At 57.8% G+C, this 26155-nt stretch overlaps 1 protein-coding gene across 6 annotated transcripts; it reads left to right on the top strand.

Moving 5' to 3' along the window:
* Nucleotides 1–2: 2 nt before the first annotated feature.
* LOC104012453 (PHD finger protein 24) lies at nt 3–10309 on the top strand. 6 transcript variants are annotated; one of them, XM_087762966.1, is made up of 9 exons: nt 3–258; nt 5164–5353; nt 5794–5887; nt 6159–6344; nt 6831–6909; nt 7374–7582; nt 7868–8034; nt 8276–8377; nt 8492–10309. In XM_087762966.1, exons 3-9 carry the CDS (start codon nt 5813–5815, stop codon nt 8754–8756), a joined length of 1083 nt encoding a protein of 360 aa, XP_087619092.1. In that variant the 5' UTR covers nt 3–258; nt 5164–5353; nt 5794–5812; the 3' UTR covers nt 8757–10309. The 6 variants fall into 6 exon arrangements, with proteins under 6 accessions (XP_087619092.1, XP_087619088.1, XP_087619087.1 ...); XM_087762962.1 differs by having other exon boundaries at nt 5254–5887; XM_087762961.1 differs by having other exon boundaries at nt 5164–5887.
* Nucleotides 10310–26155: the final 15846 nt, after the last annotated feature.

The raw sequence follows: 26155 nt of genomic DNA, 5'->3' as shown, positions 1-26155 counted from the left end.
GCGCATGTGTGTGCGCTAGACACAGGCATCTGCTCCCAGCATCTCGCTGTCTCCTGCATCCTCCGGCAGCAAGTGCAGGGCTCTGGCTCCCCACGTACCAGCCTCACCGCTCCATCCCCAGGCAGGGATTTGCACGCAGGGCACGGGATGCGGTGAACACCCACAGGTGGAGAGGGGGTCGTGGCCAGAAGCAGCAGCAATGGACATTGTGTGGACAGCTCTCTAGGGCTTGCAGTCCCAAGACAAACCCTGACCCTGGTAAGTGTTCTTTTGCCGCTGTTGGCACTTTGCCCAGTGTGTGGTGTGAGCTGGCCACACATCGCGACACCCATGGGTGGGTCCACCCACCACCCCCAGGGTCCTGGTGCTGGGAAGGGTGACCGGGGCTCCTGGGATGGGGTGCCTGGGAGTGGGGATGCGGACAGGGCAGGAGGATCCTGCCCAGGTGTCAGGGTCCTGATGTGGGTGCTGGGGAGAGGGCCTGGGGAGGGAGACGAGGAGAAGTGGGGAGCTGGGTGGGAGCCGCGTCTGCTGCAGAGGAAGTGACTCTGCTGTCATGGCATTTTCATCCCCCTCTGGGAGATGGAAACATGTGACACCTATAAAAATCTGCCATGGTGCAGCAGGATGGGCAGCCTGATCTGGCAGAGAGAGCAGCCACCAGCTTGGTGTCCCCAGGAGGGGGATACAGCACAGCTGGGGCTCTGGCCACCCCCCTAGAGCTCCCTGCTGTGACCCTCGCAGCCCTGCAGAGGGTGGGGAGGGTGTCACCAGCCACAGACCCCTCTGCCCCGCAGCAAGCAGGTCACCTCGCAGTGGCAGCCCCATCAGTGCCCTGGTCCCCACATGCCATCTGACAGGGAGAGGGGACAAGGGGGTGCCGCTGGACCCCTCTAGGCATCCCCAGCCAGCTCAAGGAGGTGGGATGTGGAGTCCCCCAAGCAGAGCCTGCTGACCGTGCTGCCCAGTCCCCCTCACCTCGTGGCAGCTCCTCCCAGCTCTGCTCAGTGCCCTTCAGACTGAGCCCCAGGGCCAGGCAGCTGTGGGCCCTGGGGTCCCCGGGGTGTTGCCCCCATCAGCACACTGTCCCTCTGCCACCAGGTCCCTAATGCTGCTCCCCAGAGGGCTACAGCTCCGGGACTCTCCCGGGCACAGTGCTGGGGGGTAAAAACACCAGGAGCCTGGCGAGGGCCGGGAGGAGGCCTGGCCCATGTGGAGCCCATGGGGACCAGGCGCATCCTTCCCCACCAGCCAGGGAGCCCTGGAGGGGGTCCTGCTCCTGGCACACCCCTGCTGCATATCCTTGAGAGTGGGTTCAGGGGTTGCTACAGACCCTGCTCATGGCGTGCACCAGCCCAAGTGCCCACCGGCCCTTGGTTTGCTGGCAGGGCTTTGCACTGAGGATGTGCCGTGGGGCAGGTGAACATAGCTGACTGGGGGGCAGGCAGGGAGGCAACAGCCAGCCCCTATGGATCCACAGTCCTGCCACGGTGCTCCGCACCCTCAGCTCCTTGTGACACCGCCGGGCACCGCAACAGCCCACCCTGCACCCATGGCCCCCGAAACACACCCATCCTGCACCCCCAGCCACCACCCCACACCCACAGCTGCTGCAACATCCCTGCACCCAAAGCCACCACCCACACCATGCCTACAGCCGCTGCAACAACCCCAGCCCACACACCCCCCAACGGGCTGTAACACCCGCCCCGCGCCTCCAGCCACGCCGTAACACATCCACCCCACGCCCACAGCCTGTCCCTGCCGCATCCATCCTGCGCTCCCAGCCACCACCGCTGCCCCCACCGTGCTGTGATACACCCACCCATGCATCACCCACTGCTGCCCTCACAGCCAAACCCAGCGCCCCGTAACCCCCAGCACAAGCCACGGGTGCTGACGCCTCCCCACTCCCGCTGCCATGGGGGACAGGAGATTTTGGAGCCATGTGGGGACTGTCGGCTCTGTTTGTGTTGGGATGTTCTGCCCTGCTTCCTCCTCCCAAGGTGCCTCCGTGCTGGCTGCCAGCCCCATCCCACCCGTGCCACCATCCTCCCCCAAGACAAGATGATCCCCACGCCAACTGCACCAGCCTTGCCTCTGTGCCTCAGTTTCCCCACACAGAGAGCTGTGCGAGGCTGGGAAAGATGAGTCCATGGGTGCTAGGGGGATGAAGTGCTTTCTGGCTCAGTGTTTTGCTGCAGGGACGAAGTAGCAAGGAGCATTTCCCCATCAGAAGAGTGCAGGGAACAGGTGCTGCCTAGGGGACAGGGCAGGGGTGCAGGGGGTTGGAGCAAGGGAAGGGAAGGGGGTAGGAAGGTGCCCACCACCTTCTTCAACAGCCCCTGGCACTAGCAGTGCTCGGTGGAGCCAGGCATTTGCAGGCAGCTCTGGCCTGTGCCCAGATTTAGCTCCTCCACGGGGGCGACCTAAAAATAGCCCCCATGTTGGCACCTGGCAGCAACATCAAGGCCCCAGTGCCTCAGGCCAAGGTGAGCCAGGCGGCGGCACTGGGTCCCCAACTGCTGGGCACCTCAAGGGGTGGCCAAAAATAGCAGCGGAGACACCTTCCCCCGGGGACACAGAGGCTGCTCAGGTAGCTGGGCTGCTATGGAGTGAGGGTGCCTCTGCCCCCCCCCCTGTGTCCAGGGGTCCCCAGGAGAGGGGGGACCCTCTGAGCCTGGCAGGACCCTGAGCTGGGGCCAGGGTTTGTGTGGGGGTGATGTCCCACCCCGCACAGCCAATGGGTCAAGCAGGACATGGAGGAAATGGAGAGTGCAGAGCAGGTTTGGGGTATCTGGGGAGCTTTGGGGCCTGTGGAAAGGCAATGGGGTCTGGAGAGGGAGCTCAAGGTGAGGCCATTCAGCCCCTGGATGTGCAGGCAGGGTCCAGCCGTGCAGCACTAGCAGGGACAGGGAGGCCAGTGGGGCTGAGAACAGACACAAGCTGCGACAGGAGTGACAGCCTCCAGACTCCGTGCCAGGCACGCAGCAGATGGTGGCACTGGCTGTGGCAGGAGACACTCAGGGTGGCCTTGGGAGAGGACAGTCACCATGGACTGGAGACAAGGAGACGGGCTGGGATCCTCCAGCAGCAGTGCGGGGCAGGAGTGTGACTACGCCATGAACACACAGGGGAACCTCATTTTTGAGGGATTACAGCAGGACATTATGCCAGTCACCCCGCTGCTGCCCAGGCTGCCCTGCTGCACTGCAGGGTGGCTGGGGATGGGCTGCCCAGAGCCCCACGATGCTGCGGGGAGATGCTGCCAGCACGCTGGGGATCAGGAGCACCAGTGCGGCTATTGGGGACACTGGTGCACCAAGAGTTGGGGCCCACACCCCTCTTTTGGCTTTTCTCCATGAGCCCAGCCCCACTGTGCCCTCTCCTCCCTGCTTCTACCCAAGCCTTGGGCAGGATGAGGCCAGGATCTGACCCATGCTCAGTGATGCAGGGACCTGCAAAGGCAGCCCTTGGGGGGGAGCTCCCTGCGGTGATGGGTGAGGCAGGGTGCCCCCAAACCAGCTCCCTGCTTGCTGTCTGCTCCTCCACCAACAGTGAGACCCCCCATGGCCACCATGGATGACCCCAGCGCCAGCTTGCCAAGGAGTCTCCATTTCTCCCTGCCCTGAGCTGCTCCCCATGCAGCTGGGAGACAGCCACTGGGACACCTTTTTGGGGCCAGGGACATAGCTTGGTGGTGCGGGGTGGAAAGCAGCATTGCACCCCAAGGTCTTAGCACTGAGCACCTTCCTCCTCCCCACAGAGCCATGGGGGTGCTGATGTCCAGGCGGCAGACAGTGGAGAAGGTGCAGAAGGACAGCTTGGCTGTGTCGGCCTTTAAGGACGGGCTGCGGGAACAGCCATCAACATGGCAGCAGGCAGAGGTGGGGGGCACGTGCCGGGGAACGTTGGAGCAGGCAGTGCAGGAGGGAGAGGAGGAAGTGTCGGTGGGGCCCTCCCAGCTGGAGGAGAGCAGCACCAGCAAGGCAGCCTGGGAACGGCTGCGGGACGGCTGGGGCTTGGAGCCGGAGGAGTTTGACCGAGCCAACAGGTTCACGCCGCCCACCTTCATCCGGTCCAAGCGGGAACTGCACGATGACAAGCCCCTGGACATCAGCCTGGAGCAGCGGGAGCAGGCGAGCGGCCAGAGCACAGGGATGGGGCGGGAGGGACAGGGATGGGGCTGGAGATGCACAGGGGAGAGCCCAGGGGATGTGCAAGCATCCCCGGTGCTTACCAGGCAGACAGCCTCCCTGGGCACAGCAAAGCTCCACAGAGGCAGCTCAGTGGGGCAGGGGGCCAGGGGCCAGTCTGGGCAGCTGGAGATGCCACGCAGGGAGGAGGGTGCGACTGGTCAGATGTGCCCTGGAGGGAAGCCGGGGTGTCTTGGAGAGGAGTGGTCACTGCTGGGCACAGACAGCTCCAGTTTTGGGGGAGAGAGGACCATCTGATCTACGTGTTTGTCAGCCTACAGCCAGCCAGCCTACGACTCAACCCATCCATCCACACCTGCAACCTTACAGCCCAGCCCATCTACAACCCAACAGCTTATCCACTCATGCCCACAATCCTACAGCCCACCCATCCACACCCACGACCCTATCCATCCATCCACCCATCCCCTACAAGACTACACCCCAGCTCACCTTACAGTTTATCCATCCACACCTACAACCAGCCAACCCACAGATCAACACTTCCACCCACCCACACTACAACCCTAAAGACCAGTCAACCTACAATCCCACAGCCTGGCCATCCACGCCTACCATGCTGCACCCCAGAGAACCTACAACCCCACAGCCCCACCAACCCTACAGCCGGACCCATCCATCCTCCTCTAACCCTAACTGGCTAGCAAGGCAGCCATAGAATCATAGAATCATAGAATGTCCTGAGTTGGAAGGGACCCACAAGGATCATCGAGTCCAACTCCTGTCCCTGCATGGGACAACCCCAAAATTCACACCATTATGTCTGAGGGCATTGTCCAAATGCTTCTTGAATGTTGTCAGGCTTGGTGCCGTGACTGCCTCCTGGGGGAGCATGTTCCAGTGCTCCACCCCCCTCTGGGTGAAGAACCTTTTCCTAATGTCCAACCTAAACCTCCCCCCGGCATATCTTCCTGCCGTTCCCTCGGGTCCTATCATTGGTCGTCAGGGAGAAGAGATCAGCGCCTGCCCCTCCTCCTTCCCTTGTGAGGAAGCTGTAGACCGCGATGAAGTCTCCCCTCAGTCTCCTCTTCTCCAGGCTGAACAGACCAAGTGACTTCAGTTGCTCCTTGTCCGGCTCCCCCTCTAAAGCCTTCACCATCTTTGTGGCTCTCCTCTGGACACTCTCTAGTAGCTTTGTATCCTTTTTGTACTGTGGGGCCCAAAACTGCACACAGTGCTCAAGGTGAGGCCGCACCAGTGCAGAGTAGAGCGGGACAATCCCCTCCCTCGACCGGCTGGCCATACAGTGCTTGATGCACCCCAGGACACGGTTGGCCCTCCTGGCTGCCAGGGCACACTGTTGCCTCACGTTCAACTTGCTGTCGACCAGAACCCCCAGATCCCTCTCCGCGGGGCTGCTCTCCAGCCTCTCGTTCCCCAGTCTGTATGGACATCCAGGGTTGCCATGTCCCAGGTGCAAAATCCGGCACTTGCCCTTGTTAAACTTCATACGGTTGGTGATTGCCCAGCTCTCTGATTTGTCCAGATCTCTCTGCAGGGCCTCTCTGCCCTTGAGAGTGTCAACGGCTCCTCCCAATTTTGTGTCATCAGCAAACTTTGATAACAAACCATCCAGTCCTGCATCCAAGTCATTTATGAAGGTATTGAAGAGCACTGGCCCCAAGATGGATCCCTGCGGAACCCCGCTGGTGACTGGTCGCCAGCCCGATGTAACCTCATTTACTATAACCCTTTGAGCCTGACCTGTCAGCCAATTGCTCACTCATTGCATTATGTGTTTATCCAGCTGTATGCTGGCCATGCCCTGTACAACCCCACCACCCATGTATTCCCTACACCAGTCCCACACAAACCCACTCTTCCATCCCCTCTGACCCCCAACACCCATCCCCACCTGCGAAGCACTGCCCTGAACCCCACCTTGAGAAGCCAGCCCCCTGCCCACATTGCCTCTCTGAGCAGCTGCCCATCGCTCACCAGGTCCTCAACGACGAAATGTGCGAGATCTGCAAGGTGTGGACGGCTGATAGCCTCTTCCCCTGCCGCATCTGCAGCTGGATGTACCACAATGGCTGCCTGTGCCGCATGGGCTACCTGCAGAACAACAGTGCCATGGAGGTGATGGAGACAGCACACACCGAGACGGGCTGGAGCTGCTACTACTGCGTGAGTGCCTGGGGTGGGGAATGCCAGGCTTCTGCTGGGTGATGGGTGCTCCCCAGGGAGCTGTGCCCCTTGCAGACATGAGCAGAGTCCCACATTGCAGATTGGTCTGGGGGCAATGGGGGACCTGCTGCTCCCCAGCTCCTGCCACCCACCTGATGGGGAGCCACCAGAAGACAGGGGACAGTGGCCCTTCGCCACCTCCTCACCCTGGCAGCCAGCCCCCCAGCACCTTGGTGGGGGACATGACACCAGGGGACCCACCGCTGGGCATGTGAGGAGCTGTGGCAGAGCTGGAATGGTGCCCAAAGCCCAGGGGAGTGAAGCCACCCTACTGCAGCACCCCTGGGTGACACAGCACACTGCCCCTCTCTGCGTGCCCACACCCGCACATCTTCAAGGGATCCCGGTGCCGCAGGATGACCAGGTGCTCACCCCACCCCCACCCCATGCCTTTGCCCCATGGCTCCTCTCTGCCTCCCACTCCAGGACAACCTCAATCTCCTGCTGACGGAGGAAGAAATGTACAGCCTGATGGAGATCCTGCAGCAGTGCAAGATCTTTCCAGGTGTGAACCCTTCCCACGGCGGGCCCCAGACATGGTCCCGGCCCCCAGGCCGGGTGCTGCTGCTCCAGGGTGGGGATGTTGCCACTCCCCTGCCTGGGGGGAGGTAAAAGCTCCACTGAGGCTGGCAGCTGGTGGGGCCCCCATTAGTGCAAGCAGAAGCAGGGAAGGGGAGGGATGGGGGGGAGAGTGCACGGTGCTCCCGGGGACCTGGAAAAAGGCTGAGCGCCCCAAATTGCCATGCCTCTGAGCCACCCTGCTTCACGTCACCAGCCCCAGGTGATGCACGAGGCACCTTCAACCTCCCCGGCCCCCCCTGAGAGTTGCCCCCCGCCCTCTCCCTGCAGACCCCCCTCGCTGGGCTCTCTAGCAGGTGCCAGCAGGATGCTCCTGGGGAGGGACAAGGGTGGTTGGGGGAGGCAGGTCCCCCCTCCCTGGGAGCCACGCAGCAAATCTGTCCCCTGCAGAGACCTGCCTGACCCTGGACAACTTCCTGCACTACAAGCACTTGGTGCACAAGCAGCAGTTCGAGCGGCCCATGGCAATGGCAGAGGCCCAGGAGGAGCAGGCAGCCCTGCAGTTCTCTGCCCTGGACCCCGACAAGAAGGGGCACATCAAGTGGCATGACTTCCTCTCCCACGAGTCCATCCAGCTGCTACAGAAACTACGGCCACAGGTACAGCCGTGGCAACCAAGGCCAGCACCCACAGCTGTGGCAACCATGGCCGTGGCACCCAGAGCCAGCTCCCACAGCTGGCAATCATGGCCATGGCACCCAGGGCCAGCTCCCATGGCCAGCACCCATGGCTGCAGCACCAGGGGCTGGCTACCACAACTGGCACCCATGGCCATGGCACCCGGAGCAGCAGACCCCCATGACATTGGGCACGGGAGCGGGGGGTTCCCCACGTCCCAGACCCCCCACTGTGGGGTGAGACTCTTCCCCTCTCTGCCTCCCCAGAACGCCCTGCTGCGGCTGCTGACAGCCAAGGAGCGGGAGCAGGCATGGACAGCCTTCCTAGCTCTTGACCAGGACAACGACGGCTTCATCAGGGAGGGTGAGTGCCACTGGGCCCAGCACGTCTGGTTCCGCAAGCACCAAAAGGAGATGCTGTCCTGCAACGTCAGGTATGGGGATGCCCACCCCGGGGGGGGGGGGTCTGGGGCGTGACATCCCTGCCAGGGCTCCTGCCACAGCCCCAGCACCCACCAAAGGGGCTCAGCATGCAAATGGCTGTCCCTCCTTTTCTGCCACCTCCCCCTCTACAGCCCCACAGCCCTGCCCTGGCCCGGCATGCCCTCTTTCTCCAGCTGCTGCTATTTGAGGTGCAAGGAGGGGGGATGATGGGTGCCCTCCTCCCCCCTGCAGCATCAGCCATGTAGGGCCCATGTCAGAGAGCAGCCCTGCTAGCAGTGGCAGCAGCAAGAGCCAGGAGAAGACCCCACCAGCCATGGAGAAGGAGGAGGCCAGGTGAAGCCGGGGGTGGTTTGGGGGGGCGGGGTCACCCCCCCATTTTGAAGGACACACCAAGGGAGCAGTGGTGTCACGGGGCAGCCAGCTGGTGAGCCTGTGTCTGCCCCGCAGGCCCATCGACTGGCCCAGCTTCCTGCGGGAGAACGTCGCCTACATCCTGGCTGCCCTCCCCAACAGCGCTGCCCTCCACCTGCAGCCCCAGGCCCCCCCTCCCACCCGCCCCGCAGCGCCATCTTGGGCGGCGAGATCTCTCCCGCCGCAGTCGTGCTGCCACAGCGACCTGCCCTGCCCCTCCATGGGCAGAGCCGGCCGCCGATTGGCTGGCGGGGAAGCGGCCGTGCTGCCCTCTCCTGCTTCCACTTCGGATTGGCCGTGAAGAGGATGGATGCCAGGCTCTGATTGGCTGAGGGAGTAGGTGCGGCCCCGGGGTCTCTGATTGGTGGGGGGAAGTGCGGAGGGGCAAGGAGTGGCTCCACTGCCCTCGCACCCCACAGGCTCTGCTGTGGGGAGGGCTCCGGTGGCCACGGATGCCGTGGGGCACGAGGGGCAGGGAACTCCCTGCCCCCACGATCTCCAGCCCCACAGTACCCCCTCACCCGCCAGCGCCCGAAGCCACTGGGGACCCATCCCCAGGGACCACCCAGACAGAGCAGGGTCTGCCCCCGAGGAGAAGTGGGGCTTGCTCTGGTCCTGGTCCTGGGTCTGGGTAGTTATGGGGTGAGAGCGGAGCCCGGAGCATGAGGCAGGGTCAGCCATGCCCCCTTCCCAGCCTCTTGCAGCGCAGTGGGGCAGCATGGCTGAGCCTCTGCACACCACCGGCAGCAGCACCCGGGAGTCTGCAGCAAGCGCCGGCTCAGCTCATTGGCAGTGTGAATCCTCGGGGGGGAACGTGGCTGAGCCCCACTTGGCCTCTTCTACATCCCTGCCCGGCTCCAACAGGGGTCAGAGCCCGGTAGGTCTGTCCTCGCATCTGCAGCTCGTGGATGTGTCTTGGGAGAGTGTTTCCCGGCACGGCTCAACCCTGCCCTGCTGGGGTCCAACCATTTAATGCCAACAGCGACGGTGTGGGAAAGTGTATTGGGAACAGGAAGCGCCAGGAGGGGTGAGAGGGCAAGGTCGGCTGCACAGGAGTGCTCCCCTGCGTCCCTAGTCCGTCCTCCGTCCCCCCCTACCTCCCCGGTCCCGCGGGATGCTCTCTGCCCATTCGGCATTCCTGTCACACTCCAGCCCCGCTCACTCCTGCTTCCTCCCCAGCACGGCGAGCGGGCATCCCCACCTCACCGGGGGCATTAGTACTCGGGGCGAGGAGGAGGAGGCAGAGCCCAGAGCCCCCTGGGGTGTCAGCCGCAGGGATGAAGCACTTGCTGGGCAGGGGCGATGCCCAGCGGCCCTAAGGCAGGGGGACACACTCAGCCCGCGGGCGGAGGATCAGGGACCCCTGGAAACCCCACCCCACACACACCAGGCGGGGGGATGCCCAGGTCCCACAGCAGCTGCCTCCAGCCCCTCCAACCCCTTCCCTGTGGCGCCCTCAGCCTCTGCCTGCCTGGTGTGCCCTGGCTCAGCTGGGGTGCCCCGGGGTGCCCCGGGGCGTACACAGACTGGAGGAGCCCAGTTGCTCCTCATCTCCACCTCCATCACATCAGGGCACCATCCCATTTGGCCCCCCGACCCCAGCTAGGGCACAGGTCCCGTCTTCAGGGACTCCCTCCACTGCAAGACTGGGAGGCATGCCGGTGCCACAACACCTTCCTCTACTGCCCTGGTTGCATTTCGCACCAAGCTTGCCTGCCAGGCCAACGGAGATGTTTCAGGTGATAGGTCCGAGATGGGGCCAGAGCCGTGGCTGGGGCGAGGAGGCGGCCAGGGATGCATGGGTCACAATGCCCACTCTGTACTGAAAAGCATCCATTAAACAGCTATGTCCAACTGGCCTCCAGCTGGTGTGCTTATGGGGCTTCTGGCTTCTCCCAGGGGATTTCTGGGGACCCTGTTCTGTTTAACACCCTGCCCTGGCCTCAGGTCCCTGTTCCATCAGGCAGGCTTGGCCTCGTGTCCCCAAAGTGTCCTACAGCAGTGATGGGGGGAGGCCAGGGGGTGTGCCCAGGACCCTGCAAACTCGGGGTGCCCCATGTCTCGCCAGGAGAGCAGGCGGTGGGGAGAGTGCCCAGCTGGCCCCACAACCACCCCGGCCCCTGCAGCAGGAGGGACACCCATCCACCAGGACAAGGGTGGTCCTTGCTCACGGAGGCACTTGGAGGCTGCAAAGAGATGGAGGGAGAGCACTGGACAGCTGGATGCTGGGAACAGGCTGTTTGCAGCAGTGCTGGGAAACCCAAAATAACCCCATGGAGACACAAAGGGTCCCCGGGAGGAGGTGTTTGGAGAGTGGTCCCAGTGACTGGAAGCTCCTCCAGCACTAGCCACATCCATGGGGCACCCAGGGAAAGCTGTGGCTGTTGCTGGTGGCACATGGTCTGCGGGAACCAGGCTGCTGGCAAAGGGGGCTCACCTGCCTGGGAGGGCTTTCCTTGCACAGTGTCTGTGCCACAGCTGAGATGGGAACGGGGCTTGAGAAGAGGATCCGAGGGAAAATTAAGAGGGGGAAGCTGCCCTGGCAGCATCCATAGGGTCTGCGGGGAGACAGCTTGTTGCTAAAAGCTGGACTAGGATATTGCAGCCCATTCCCAAGTCAGAGGGGCTGCCATTGCATCCAGACCACAGCGGTGGTGTCCAGCTGGCCCCCTGGAGAGCAGTGAGCGTTTCAGGCCCTGGAAGCTGGATTAGCTGTAAAAGCTCCTGGGAGAGGCACCCATCACCTCAAGGAAGAGGATGGGCGCCCGGAGGAAGGAGGAGATGGCGGTGGTTTGTGTTCCTGAAGCAAGGATGCTGCAGGTGGGCGATGCTGTGGGTTCCCTGTGTGGAGGGAAGCCTCAGGGAAGCCCTTGCCTGGGGAGATGGTGTTAATTGTTGCGTTATTTGCCAGCTGCCGGAGCTGGAGAGCAAGCTGGGGCAGAGCACAGGTCCTGGGGACTCTGGGGGTGAAGCACCTGCTACCAGCACCCCAAATCCATGCTCTGAGCACCCCACAGGATCGAAGCAGAACCTCCCCAGACCCTGAGCCAGCCCCACTCTGCACCCAGCCCTTCCCTGCACCTGCTTCCTGGGGACCAGGCATGGGCAGCCTCGAGGTCTGGGCAGAAGCAGGAGGACGTGGTGGGGGAATGGGTAGGGTGGTGCTGTGGCATCTCTTAGCTATCACCTGCTCCTCTGAGACTGGTGACCTCAAGGGCAATGCCACCCTGTCCCCAGGAAAGCCTCCGCTGCCCACAAACCGCCCTCCTAAATGCTGGTGCAAACTTCTCCCTGAATGTTGGTGCAAACTTTCCCCTGCATGTTGGTGCAAACCTCTTCACCACCTGAATGCTGGTGCAAATCTCTCCCTAAATGCTTGTGCAAACTTCTCACCAAACATTGGTGCAAACCTCTCCCTGAATCCCCCTGAATGCTGGTGCAAATCTCCCCAGCAAAAGTCCCAGAGGCCTCAAACCGAAGGATGGGGATGCTCCTGTGAGATTTAAAGCTGGGGCAGGAATGGGCTGTCCAGCCCACCCCCTGCTCCAGACACCGTGAGGAAGGAAATCCCAGGGGTGGAAAATTCATGCTGTAGTGGTGGTGTCCATGCAGCCCATGGGTGCGTTGCCCCAGGTCCATCACCCACTGCCGGGTGCCATGCAGTGGGCGCTCTGCTCCCTGTGAGGCAGCTCCCCGGGGAGGGGGTTCCCAGCCCCAGGGCTCCAGCCCAGCGTCACCCAGCCTGGGGCCGGGGGCAGCATCATGGGGTCATACATTATGTTTTGCAGCAGGTCAGAGCATCAGCCACCCTTCACCCAGGTGGTCCTGCTGTCTGCAAGGAGCCCGGAACATCTCATGCTACCTGCCCTGCCCGGCTCAGGGTGTCCCTGCTGTCCCATGAGGACCCCAGGTGTCCGGGGCTGGGGGGGATCGGGGCCCCTCTCTGCGGGGAGGTTGCACCCTCTGCTGGGGTGCACGGCCATTGCACAGGGCTGTCGAACCACCCCAAAAACCTCTGCTTGCAGGGAAGATGGGTGCTTGGTTTTGCACCCCAGGGTGCAGGATAGCACTCTCCTCCAAGCCTGGGCACCTTTGCATGTCCCCGAGGCTCCCCTGGGCTTGGCCAGGTGCCATCAGGTCTGGTGCTCCCCAGACCGGAGGTGACTGCAGTGTATCCCACACCACAGCCAGCCACCCCTCGGGGATGTGTGCAGTGAGCTGTGCTGACACGGGGGGGGGGACAGAGGTGACCCAGTGGGCTGAGACAGTGTCACCATGAGCCATGGCACCCAGCCATCACTGGGGCAAGATATCAGAGCATCATCCCATCACTGCCACAGGGCTGGTCAGGGGCCACCAGCAGGAAAAGGGGGTTCTCTGGGCAGTGTGTGACAGTGACAGCAACAGCCACAGCTCCCAGAGCCACTGCCACCCTCATGGCCCCAACTGTCCTTCCCCTCCCAGGCCAGAGCAGGAGTGACCATGCAGAGTGGGGACAAGTGTCCCCATTTAGCAACATCCCCTCAGAGGCGAGCAGGGCAAGGAGGGGGTGAAGCTGAGGGGATTTAGGGCACAGAGCTGTGGCAAGGAGGTTGGGCCACCCAGGAATGACCACCACCCCGAGTTAGGGTCCCTAGAGGGACCAGGGCCCTCTGGGGAGACTTCTGGGCAGACTGGGGGGGTAAGGGGGCTGGGGAGGAGGGCAAGGGGCTGTAAGAAGACACCCCCCCCAGCAGAGAGGTGGCCACAGGGTGTCGTCACTGTGATACAAAAATTCACGGATGCTTCTCCTCACAGTCCGAATCCCCCAAGGGAGAAACGGAGTATTCAGAGAGTCCCTGAAATGAAACTCAATAGCAACGAAGTTACTGTTAAGCAGGTATCCTTTATTGCAGCGCTGGGCAGCACTGGGGATTCTCCACCATAAGTGCTCCACCGATTTGGTGGACTTTCAGAGATTATATACTATAAAGTCCTACATATTCACAGGATTTACGAGAAATCATTTACATAAACATGATATTTCCCGGAACTCATTAACATATGCAAATGTACGATCTGCATGCGCAGTCGTCTCCCGTGGTGGTCTTCAGGTGGTCTTTGGGGGTCTTCAGATGAAGGCTGGTAGTCTCCTTCACTGTGTTCGCTGATTGACCCTTGCTTCTGCGCAAACTCAGTCCTAGGATCACCTAAACGGTGTCCTTCAAGGCTGTTGTCATCCTGTTGTGACTTCCTATCTTCCGTGCATTTGTTCTCCCAAGGCCCAGTTGTCTGAGATGGGATTATCCCAGAGCCCCCTTATCTTACAACCATTCTAACTACTCCCTAAATCACAAAGGCCTTTCTTTTGCTTAGTTAAGTGACTAAGATATTTACAATATCCTCCTTGCCCCCAGGCTTTAATTCTTTCCGGAGGCATTTTGATGCAGTGGCTTTGTCTATCTTGGCTTTAACCCTTTCAACTGCACCACACCAGGAGCAGGCAATGCCACTTTCGGACCTGCACACTTGCACAGCCATCCCTGGACGCTGCGCCAGGGCTGGGGACACGGGCCAGCATGGCCAGTGGGGGATGAGAGCATCCCACAAGGCCGTCCCGGTGGAGCAGACGGGCTGGCATCACTGCGCCGGCCATGCCTCCATCCTCATGCAGCCTGTCCCTGAGCCCAGCCGCCAGTCTCACAACCATCGAAGGGATACCTGCATATAGATAGAAGCTCCTGAGTACTCCCCTTTACCAAACAAAAAGCAAATCTTTGTGAATAGTTAAGACACTTGTAAGATAAGAAGCTCCTGAATACTCCCCTTTAGACAGCTAGGCCTTGGGAGAGCAGATATGCGGAGCCATGAGGATAAGAAAGTTGCAAGATGACCATTAGACCAGAACAAACCGACCTTGAAGGACACCGTTTAGGTGATCCCAGAACTGAGTTTGCGCAGAAGTAAAGGTCAGTCAGTGAACACAGTGAAGAAGACTATGAGCCTTCATCTACGAGCCCCCAAAGACCACCTGAAGACCACCACGGAAGATGATTGCACATGCGGATCGGACATTTATATAGGTTAATAAGTTCCAGGAAATCTCATGTTTATGTAGATGAATTCTCAGAAATCCTATGACTATGTATATTTTCATAGTATATAATTACTGAAAGTCTATCAAGCCTTCGGAGCACTTATGGTGGAATTATCCCCAGTGCTGCCCGGTGCCGCAATAAAGAATGCCTGCTTTCTAAAACTCCAAAATTAAGTTTTAGAGAGTGAATTATTTTGCTGCTTTCCAGTAACAGATTTTGGTGACCCAGATGGGACCCTGCTCTTGAACATCGACGGATCCGAGGGATCATAGGACCTCCGGCCAGCACCGAGGGATTCTTGGGGAGAACCTCCGATCCCCGGACCAAAGAGCTCTGAGTAAGGACCATCGATAAGGTAAAGGCATTCTTTCAGTGTTATTTTCTGTTGCCTGCCCGTCAGTCCTGGCGAAAGCTGCGCAGGGTTGGGCTGTATCCCTGGGGCAAAGGGAAAGTACCCTTTGATCAAAATTGAAGGATAGAGGCTCAGGAGTTTGTCCGATCTGCGAATTTGAATGCTGAATACAGTCGCGACTGTAATTGGGTGCTTTTGTGTGTTTGTTGCCCTAAGTGTTCATAATTGTGCACTGTTGTTGTTGAAGCTTGGTTTAAATTGTTTTGTGCCTTGTTTTTAAAATGGGAATTGGAACTTCTAAAGGGGAGACAATCTCCTCTCAGGTGCATTTTACACAATTGGAAGCAAATAGCAGGACCCCCGGGAGGAGTCGCAAAGAAAGCTGATCTAATCAAATATTGTAATCGGTGGTGGCCATTGTATAAGCTGGAGGATGGAGAAAAGTGGCCGGTTAATGGAACTTTGAATTATGATACTTTGTTGTAATTGTTGTTATTTTTAAGACGGGAAGGAAAGTGGGATGAAGTATTGTATACGGATATGTTTTTCACTTTACGTTCACACCCTGAATGGCAGAAGAAGTGCGGGATAAATTTGGCTCCCTCGGATTCTTTGGTACTAGCATTGGAAAAAGATAGTAAGAGCAATGGAAAAGGGAAAGGTTTGAAAAGATGTTGTTCTGCTGGTCGTATTGGACAGAGGTGTTTAAAACTAGTTCAGGATGAGCCAGAGGATGACCCAGAAATGTTGGTTGCTCCTGGGTTGAGACAGAGATTGCAGAATGATAAACCTGAGCCCCTTGAAGCGGGCGACTCTGAGGACAGAAAGAGAGGAGCGACTCCGGTAGCTGGGAGAACTCATAGTCGGCAGGAGCAGTGCTGCAAGCTCCATTGGGACAGGCTGCTGGAAATGAAGGACCGGTGACTGTGAGGGTGATGTTTTCAATTGCTGATTTAAATAATTGGAAGCAGGCGGCAGGCAGGCAATTATAGAGATAATCGTGATACGGTGGTTAAGCCTTTGATACAATGATCAGAACTACAGACCCTGATGGGAAGGATATTGATGCTATTATGTCGGTATTGTTTGACAGCACAGAAAGAGAAATGATCTTTAGAACAGCAAGAACTCAAATAGAGGGACAAATTGCTACAGGACAATTGCAGGGTCAGTGGGAGCAACATTTACCTCCTACATATCTGGATTGGGATCCTAATGACAGAACAGAAAGGGAATTAATAAAATTATACCAGAAACTGATTTTGTTTGGAATTAGGAATGCTATTCCCAAAGCGGTAAATTGGTCGACGTTATATCAGATTAAGCAGAATAAGGAGGAGTCGCCGACTGAATTTTTAGATAGGCTAAAAGAAACTGCACAAAAATATACCACTATGGACCTGGAATCGGAAGAAGAGAAAAATCAGTTAGTGTCCCTCTTTATAGGACAGTCAATAGGCGATATTTGGAGGAAATTGCAGAAGTTGCAGGGCACAGATGCCAGAGACTTAGGGAAATTGTTGGAAGTTGCATGGATAGCTTTCAGAAACAGGGATCAGGTGAAAGAAAAATATGATGCTCGGTTGATAGCGGCTTTAGAAGGATTGCAAGTAAGTAGAGGAGGATTTCGAGGAGGTAGAAATGGAGTCCGAGGAAGAGGACGGGTTAGAGGACTTCCTAATCCTACAGTGGGGAGAAATCAATGTGCTTATGTAGACAGGAGGGACACTGGAAGGCGAACTGCCCTTCCCGACAGGGAATAGAAGGAACCGGTTCCGTTTTGAGAACAATAAATGCAGTTAACAATGAGAAATGAAGGGGACCGGAGGAATCTTCCCCAGCAGAACTTCTGGTTAAAATACAGCTGGGGGAAGATCAAACTGAAATAGAATTCCTGGTAGACACTGGAGCAGCTTATTCGGTTTTGAACGAAAAATGTTTTGAATTTAGTAATAAGAGAATCAAAGTTGTTGGTGCGACTGGTAATGCTGAAACTAGGTGATTCTTCAAGCCTTTAACATTTAAAATTGGAAAACAATGGGTAACGCATCAATTCCCGTATTTACCGGGGGCTCCAAAACCTTTGCTAGGGCGAGATTTGTTACAAAAATTGGAAGCGGAAATATGATTAAAAGATGGGGAAGTCAATGTGTTAATTCCTGAATCTAAACTTGTACAAGCGACTGTGTTCCTACTGCAGGAAGATAAAACTTTAGGAACCGGCATCCCAGCAGAAGTGGAAAATGCAGTGATACCCCTCATGTGGGCTGGAGAAGTCCCTGGTAAAGCTAAGAACGCTGAACCGGTATAAACTGAACTCAAAGCAGGAGCAAAGCCAGTAAAGCAAAAACAATACCCTTTGAAACTAGAAGCTAGAATCGGGTTAAAGCCCATTATTGGGAAATTTATAAAATATGGTCTGCTGAGGGAATGTGAATCAGAATACAACACCCCCATCTTGCCAGTAAAAAAGGCAGATGGGAAAAGTTATCGATTGGTCCAAGATTTAAGAGCTATTAACCAAATTGCTCAGGATATTCATCCAGTAGTTGCAAACTAAAACTCCAAAATTAAGTTTTAGAGAGTGAATTATTTTGCTGCTTTCCAGTAACAGAAGCACGCAGGGAGGAGGGATGCAGGGAGTCACTTCAGTCCCCAGATGGCTTTTTGTAGGGTGGTTTGTGTCCCCCTTCTCCTCCTGTCCCAAACTCGGCTCTGACCCCAATCTCTGCCCCATAGCACCCTCCTCCTCTGTGGTTATCTTCCCACAGTAGGTGAGTGATGAGTATATTGGGTTTGCATGGCAAGGTTTTGGTATCGGGGGGGCTATAGGGGTGGCTTCTGTGAGAAGCTGCTAGAAGCTTCCCCCATGTCCGATAGAGCCAGTGCCAGCCGGCTCCAAGATGGACCCACCGCTGGCCAAGACCAAGCCAATCAGCAACGGTGCTAGCGCCTCTGGGATAACATATTTAAGAAGGGGGGGAAAAAAACCCTGTGCAATTGCAGCTGGAGGGAGGAGTGAGAATATGTGAGAGGAACAACTCTGCAGACACCAAGGTCAGTGAAGAAGGAGGGGGAGGAGGTGCTCCAGGCACCGGAGCAGAGATTCCCCTGCAGCCCATGGTGAAGACCATGGTGAGGCAGGCTGTCCCCCTGCAGCCCATGGAGATCCACGCTGGAGCAGTCCATTCCTGAAGGACTGCATCCCGTGGAAAGGACCCATGCGGGAGCAGTTTGTAAAGAACTGCAGCCTGTGGGAAGGACTCACGCTGGAGAAGTTCATGGAGGACTGTCTCCTGTGGGAGGGACCCCACGCTGGAGCAGGGGAAGAGTGTGAGGAGTCCTCCCCCTGAGGAGGAAGGAGCGGCAGAGACAGCGTGTGATGAACTGACCACAACCCCCATTCCCCGTCCCCCTGTGCCGCTAGGAGGGAGGAGGTAGAGAAAGCGGGAGTGAAGTTGAGCCTGGGAAGAAGGGAGGGGTGGGGGGAAGGTGTTTTAACATTTTGTTTTTGTTTCTCATGACCCTACTCTGATTTGATTGGCAATAAATTAAATTAATTTCCCCGAGTCGAGTCTGTTTTGCCCATGACGGTAACTGGTGAGTGATCTCCCTGTCCTTATCTCGACCCACGAGCTTTTCGTTATATTTTCTCTCCCCTGTCCAGCTGAGGAGGGGGAGGGATCGAGCGGCTTGGTGGGCACCTGGCGTCTAGCCAGGGTCAACCCACCACACTGGGCCACTCACCCCACATCAGGAGCTCGGACTCAACCCAGGCAGCCCCAGGCTCCTGCAGTCTGGGGTGAGCTCCATCCTCTGCAGCACCCAGGAGTCAGGAGACGCTGGACCTACATGGCACCAGGCTTGCTGGCATCCGACGGGATTCACCTTTCTCAAAGGGGGAAGAGGGTCTTTGCTCAGGGGCTTGCGGGGCTCATTGACAGGGCTTTAAACTAGATTTGAAGGGGGAGGGGGTCGATATCAGGTTTGCCTGTGATAAGGGGTGGGATGGCACGCCATGGTTAGAGGGACGGGGTACTAGCGGGGGATGGGATGCTAGCGGGGGCCCTCAGCCTGTTGATCTGAGGCGTGCTGGAGACACTGCGGCACAGTCGAAGTCTTATGGGGATGAGTGGGGCGCTCTTGAGGTAATAGGAGCCAACAAGGAAATATCAGAGAAATTCCTCAAGGGAACCAAGGGGTGTTCCTCCAAGAAGGTGACACGGACGACAGCCCAGCTGAAGTGCCTCTACACCAATGCACGCAGCATGGGCAACAAACAGGAGGAGCTGGAAGCTACCGTGCTGCTAGAAAGTTATGACCTAGTTGCCATTACTGAAACTTGGTGGGACGAATCCCATGACTGGAGTGCGACTATCGAAGGCTACAGGCTGTTCAGAAGGGACAGGCGAGGTAGGAGGGGCGGAGGTGTTGCCCTCTACGTCAAGAAATGGATAGAGTGTGAAGAACTGTCCCTGAAGAATAGCCATGAGCAGGTTGAAAGCTTATGGGTAAGAATTAGAGACCAAGGCAACAAAGGGAACCTTGTGGTTGGAGTCTACTACAGGCTGCCTGATCAAGGGGGAGCCTTTTTTCTCCAACTACAGGAAGCTTCACGCTCACAGGCTCTTGTCCTGCTGGGGGATTTCAACCACCCCGACATGGGAAAGTAACACGGCAGGCGGTAGGCAATCCAGGAGACTCCTGGAGTGCATGGAGGACAACTTCCTAAGCCAGGTAATAGATAGCCCTACCAGAGGGGATGCAGTACTGGACCTGGTGGTCACCAATGTAAGTGAGCTCATCGGTGATGTCAGGATTGGAGGCAGCCTTGGCTGCAATGATCACGCACTGGTAGAGTTCACAGTCCAGAGAGATAAGGGTCAGGTGAAGAGTATAGTCAGGACCCTGAATTTTAGGAAAGCAGACTTCCAGCTCTTCAAGGAGTTAATCAACAGGACCCCCTGGGAAATGGCCCTCAGGGACAAGGGAGCAGAGGAGAGCTGGCAGGTCTTCAAGGATGCTTTCCATAGGGCACAAGAGCTCTTGATCCCCAGGTGCAAGAAATCAGGCAAGGAAGGGAAGAGGCCGGCATGGCTGAGCCATGACCCGTGGGTCAAACTAAAGGGCAAGAAGAGAATGCACAGGCAGTGGAAGAAGGGACAGGTATCCTGGGAAGAGTACAGGGACACTGCCCAGTTATGTAAGGATGGGATCAGGAAGGCCAAGGCTTGGCTGGAGCTGAACCTGGTGAGGGATGCAAAGAATAATAAGAAGGGCTTTTATAGGTAAGTCAACCAGAAAAGGAAGGTTAAAGAAAGCGTACCCCCTCCGAGGAGCAGAAGTGGCGAGCTGGTAACGACAGATGAGGAGAAGGCTGAGGTACTCAGCAACTTTTTGCCTCAGTCTTCACCAGCAACCTCTCTCCTCACACCTCCCAAGTCAATGAACCATTTGACGGGGATCAGGGGGGCAGAGGTCCTCCCACTGTAAGTGAAGATCAGGTTCGTGACCACCTGAGGAACCTGAACGTACATAAGTCTATGGGTCCCGATGAGATGCATCCCAGAGTCCTGAGGGAATTGGCTGATGTAGTTGCCAAGCCACTCTCCATGATATTTGAACAGTCATGGCAGTCAGGTGAAGTCCCCGGGGACTGGAAAAAGGGAAACATTGCACCCATTTTTAAAAAGGGTAAAAAGGAGGACCCTGGGAACTACCGACCTGTCAGCCTCACCTCTGTGCCTGGGAAGATCATGGAACAGATCCTCCTAGAAGCTATGCTAAGGCACATGGAGGAGAGGGAGGGGATTCGAGACAGCCAGCATGGCTTCACCAAGGGCAAGTCCTGCCTGACCAACCTAGTGGCCTTCTATGATGGAGTGACTGCATCAGTGGATGAGGGAAGAGCTACGGATGTCATCTATCTGGACTTCTGTAAGCCCTTTGACATGGTCCCCCACAATATCCTTCTCTCTAAATTGGAAGGATATGGATTTGATGGGCGGACTGTTCGGTGGATAGCAAACTGGCTGGATGGTCGCATCTAGAGGGTAGTGGTCAATGGCTCAATGTCCAGATGGAGACCAGTGACAAGTGGTGTCCCTCAGGGGTCCATACTGGGGCCAGTGCTGTTCAATATCTTCAACGACATAGCGGGATCGAGTGCACCCTCAGCAAGTTTGCAGATGACACCAAGCTGAGCGGTGCAGTTGACACGCCTGAGGGACGGGATGCCATCCAGAGGGACCTGGACAAGCTGGAGAAATGGGCCCGTGTGAACCTCATGAGGTTCAACAAGGCCAAGTGCAAGGTCCTGCACCTGGGTCGGGGCAATCCCCAGTATCAGTACAGGCTGGGGGATGAAGGGATTGAGAGCAGCCCTGAGGAGAAGGACTTGGGGGTACTGGTAGATGAAAAGCTGGACATGAGCTGGCAATGTGCTCTCGCAGCCCAGAAAGCCAACCGTATCCTGGGCTGCATCAAAAGAAGCGTGGCCAGCAGGTCGAGGGAGGGGATTCTGCCCCTCTGCTCTGCTCTGGTGAGACCCCACCTGGAGTACTGCATCCAGCTCTGGGGTCCTCAGTACAAGAAGGACATAGACCTGTTGGAGAGGGTCCAGAGGAGGGCCACAAAAACGATCAGAGGGCTGGAACACCTCTGCTATGAGGACAGGCTGAAAGAGCTGGGGTTGTTCAGCCTGGAGTAGAGAAGGCTGCGGGGAGACCTTATTGCAGCCTTTCAATACTTAAAGGGGGCTTATAAGAAAGATGGGGACAGACTTTTTAGTAGGGCTTGTAACGATAGGACAAGGGTAATGGTTTTAAACTAAAAGAGGGTAGATTCAGACTAGATATAAGGAAGAAATTTTTCACGATGAGGGTGGTGAAACACTGGCACAGGTTGCCCAGAGAGGTGGTAGATGCCCCATCCTTGGAAACATTCAAGGCCAGGCTGGATGGGGCTCTGAGCACCCTGATCTGGTTGAGAATGTCTCTGCCAATTGCAGGGGGGTTGGACTAGATGACCTTTAAAGCTCCCTTCCATCCCAAAACATTCTGTGATTCTATGACCTTGGAGAAGAGGGAGCAGCTCAGGGCTCCCTCAGGCCCAGCATCCCTTCCCCACGAGATGCACAGGGAGCTGGAGCCCCTTCCTCTCTGTGTTCCCTGGCAGGAGCCCTGGGCACTCCCTCCTCAGGCAGTGCAACTGCATGGAGCCACTGCACCCCCTGAGTAGTCATGGGGTCCATCCACACCAGGCACTGCTGCAGGGCCAGGAAGGATGGAAATGCAGCCAGGCACCAGGCGTGGTGACAGGGGTAGGGACAGCAATGTCTGCCAGTTCCCACTGGGACCGGTCACATGATGCTTGGGTCCACAGGGAAGCCTGGAGGGAGCCATATGGGACCTGAGCAGGGAAATGGGTTCCCTTAGCACAGTGCCAGGAGCAGCAAGACGAGCTGCCTTGATGGGACACAACTTTGTGGGCATCCCAGCATGGAGGTGGTGTGCTCCTCTCCCAGGAGGATGCGCGTGGCCTGAGCCGCCCATGGGAGCCCATGCAGGGGGCTGTGCACAGCTTTCTGCCGGCAGCCATGCCACCGGCTCCCATGCTGCCAGCTCCTGCCACCCCCACATTGCTGGCTCAGTGGCCCTGAAACAGCACTGGGCTGCCAGACACCACCTCCTGTTCCCAGCATGCTCGCTCCCACTTTCCTCCCCACAGCATGGCTGCATGCAGGGACACAAGGTGCCTGCATGGTGCAGGGGTGGCCCCAGGACAAGGAGGGGCACAGCCTCCCGGGCAGGGTGTCTGGGTCCTCTGCTGCGTCAGTGCAAGGCCATGCAGGAGCAACACATTAACACCAGAAGTCCTGGGTGCCTCCCTCCGTGCCTCCCTGCACCTATTGCCCTGGCCTTGCAGTGGGACCAGGAGGTGGCAAGGGGGACGGTGGCCCCAGCCCTGGGCTCCCTGAGGCTCTTGTGCACCATGACTCACTGTTGCCCCTCTCTGCAACCGCCTGCACCTTGCTGGCCCCTAAGCAGCCACTATCGAGCACCAGGGCTGGCATGACAGGGGCCATCGGCTGCTGAATAAGATGGGGAGGAAAATGGTTTGGGGTATGGTGAAAGGCAGGTCCTGCCTTCCCATTTTGGCTGTGCGGATCCAAGCCCTGTGGCTGGCATCAGAGCAGATACTGACGGTCCCTCCGGGTAGCATGGGTGGGCAGCTGTACGGTGCCACATGTGTGCTGCACACCCCAGCATCCCTTCTTGCACCATGCATGTGCCTGCATGCCCCAGCATCCCTTCTCCATCTGAGATGCACCCCTAGACCTGAAAGCCAGTACACACGGTCCCCTCTGCCCCCCCATGTCAAGGCACGCAATGGGGACACTGGTAACCAGGCATCAGTCCAGGGCTAATCTGTGAACTCCACGGGGCCAAGGTGTACCCTGGCTGGCCAGGGAAGGAGGAAGGCAGCCAGGGTACCTGGAAAGCAGGGATTTGGATTGAAGGCACCCCAGAAAGCCAGCGCCATGCTTGGCATGGATGGAGGCACCCAGCCTGCAGCCGGACGGGGACACGGAGTCCTGTCTGGGTCATCTGCCAACCCACGCAGCATCGACGGGGCCACTCACTCCCTGGGCAGCTGGGTTAGGGGCTTTGGCAGCAACGATGGGGGTAGCAAAGGGGGAGGTACCTTGTGTTCAGCACGGGGCACCCCGTGACCCAGTGAAACGATCCAGGGGCTGGAGTGACTGATCTGCAAGGAGCCGCACACAACTATATGTCTCACTTGGCTGAGCAATGACTAAGGGATGGACAGGAGAGCAGTCTACACACCGCCAGGCAGAGGAGGAATTATTTAGGCTGGAGCACGGGGGCTGGAAGGAGATGGGTGGAGGGAAGGTGGAGGCTGAGTGGTATGCTCTGGCAGCGCTCCCCCCCTCTGGTGGAGGGACACCAGGTACCAGGCTGAGGAGAAACAACACAAAAGCTGGGGGACTGGGAGCTGCCAGCTCACTTTTGGGGAGAAAATACTTCCAGCCAAGGGGATGTCCTGCCCTGGCCCCAACTCCACAGCCAGGCGCTGGCTCAGAGACCTGCCCTTAGCACTGCAGGACAGCCAGCATCTCCCATGCATGGAAAAACACCCAGCAGCTGCCTGCACAGGGCAGGCCCCCAGGCATGCACAGCCCCATCCCTGCCCTGCCACAACACACAGGCAGCGCACAGCTGGGTATGTGCAGGAGCTATTTCTGTTCATCTCGGGGCCATGCCACTCCCATGCTGGGCCAGCCCCGTGCCTGTGGATGGGCTGTACCATGCTGCTCCAGGCCAGTGGTGGGGCCGGCTGCTGGGGGACAGACAGGCGCTGGCCTTGCAAGAATTCACCTTGGTGCCCACAAGGTGAATTTTTAACGGCAGGGAGAGGAAGGTGGAAAAATGACCCCGCTGTGTGGCATCTCTCCTGAGCCCCAGCCCGGCACAGCAGTGCTCTCACGTAAGCACCCGGTGCACAAAAATCAAAGGCAGGAGGAAGAGATGCTGAGACCCAGCAGCTCAGCATCCTCTGGGGCCAATCCCTTCTCCCAGGAAGGAAGGGAATCTCGCCACATGAGCTGCTCCCGCAGCCTACAGGTACCAAACCTAACTCCCTGGGTCACCTCATGTTTTAGGGGCTGATGGCAGGATGGAGAAGAGCAAGTCAAGCACACAGCCAGGACTCCTACTGATACTTCAGCTGGGCCACCCTGCCTCGTTGACCTGCAGGTTGCAACTCTTCTCCCTGCTCTGCAAAGATTTTTGCAGTGTAACTGGGGCACAAATATCCCAACCCAGCTAGCATGTGAAGTTGTGAGAGCCTGCAGCCTGCTCTGCGCATGGGGAGCGGAGCTGAGGAACCTGCATACCCTCCAGACCTTCCAGCCCAGGAGGATGTTTGCAAGGAGAGCATCATTTCTAACCCAGAAAACCCCTAAAACTTGCAGCCAGGAGTGCCTCAAGGGTCTCTGGCTCACTTTACTGGTGCAGAATTGAAATGTGTGTGTTACAGTCAGGGAGTGGGGATGAGGCTGGGTATGAGCCCCATCAGTCAAACATTTATAGGCTATGAGAGCAGGACCACAGTCCAGAATGGTGCAGGAAAGGAAATTAAGGAAGGGGATATAACCCAGCACCTGCCACCGTGATTTCATGCCCATGTGTTCAACAGGGCTTGTCAAATAATCCTGGCTTCTTTATTTGATGACTTTATAAATCCAGCTGCTAAAACACCACCACAGACATACCAGGCTGCTATCAGGTCATCCCTCCAGCACCCTGAACAACGAGCAATGCCGGGGGAGCGCCACAAGGCTAGCGACCCACCAGGACCCAGCCCTGGGGACCACCACTCATCATCACACCAGCTCCCACAGGCAACAACACCTCCGTCACCGTCTGGTCCCCTCCGAGCTGGCCTGGGCAGCGCACCATGCCCGGCAGGTCCTTGGGCTGGCAGCAAGGTGGGATTCAGAGGCCACAGCATCACCCCAGCTTCATCTCCTGTCTCCTCATCCTCAAAGCAACCTGACATCCTCTTCTAACACCCTCGGTATGGCATGGCAATGGCTGTACTAGCGCAGCAACGGCTGTACTGGCAGGGGTGCTGGAGGAGAGACGAAAATGTCAGGCAGATTCCTCCTCGCCTTGGCCATTCCTCTGCTTTCTGGAGCAGCAAAGCTGCACCATCTCCCTCGGGTACCTCCAATGGGCTGGGCACAACGGGCCCCGCCAGCCTCGTCTCCTCCTCTCCCCATCGCCCGGCATTGCATGAGATGAGTTGGTGGGTCTCAGCCTGGGTCTCGCAGGTCCTGGAATCCAGGGAGCTGCACTGGCATGCTGATATCCCTTGCAGGTCCCCCGCATGGAGAGATGTAGTAAAGATAAGGGCTGGCGACCGGAAGATCACGTGCTGTACGGAAAGAGTTAAGGGTCGACCCTCCCTTGTCTCCGCCCCTTATAACATGACACGCCTACTGCTGGGGGTATAAAGCCCGGGTCGGCTGGAGATCTAGGGGGATAACCTTGATGTGTAGTGTTTGTTACACAGTGGTGACCCCGACGTGATCAGGCAACAGCGATGGAGCTCGCGGAACTCATAAAGGTACTAAAGTCGGTAACGACAAGGGTGCTCAAGAGGGGGTTTGCGGCAAGGCGGCGCCGGCCTGCTGCAGGTGGTGTGCTGATGGGGCAGGAATCTCCTGGGAACGAAAAGCCAACG

The sequence above is a fragment of the Nipponia nippon genome, unplaced genomic scaffold, assembly GCF_047370975.1.
Source record: "Nipponia nippon isolate SJK-2023a ecotype South Korea unplaced genomic scaffold, ASM4737097v1 scaffold_27, whole genome shotgun sequence".
NCBI lineage: Eukaryota > Metazoa > Chordata > Aves > Pelecaniformes > Threskiornithidae > Nipponia > Nipponia nippon.
The sequence above is the reverse complement of the archived record's forward strand: the minus strand, read 5'-3'. Positions and strand labels throughout refer to the sequence as shown.

Bases quoted from the DNA above. Each gene is read 5' to 3' on its own strand.
- LOC104012453 (XM_087762962.1), top strand. From the start codon at position 5,471: ATGCACCCCAGGACACGGTTGGCCCTCCTGGCTGCCAGGGCACACTGT. The intron at 8,035-8,275 runs GTATGGGGATGC...TCCCCCCTGCAG, and splicing joins ATGCTGTCCTGCAACGTCAG to CATCAGCCATGTAGGGCCCA. The intron at 8,378-8,491 runs GTGAAGCCGGGG...TCTGCCCCGCAG, and splicing joins ATGGAGAAGGAGGAGGCCAG to GCCCATCGACTGGCCCAGCT.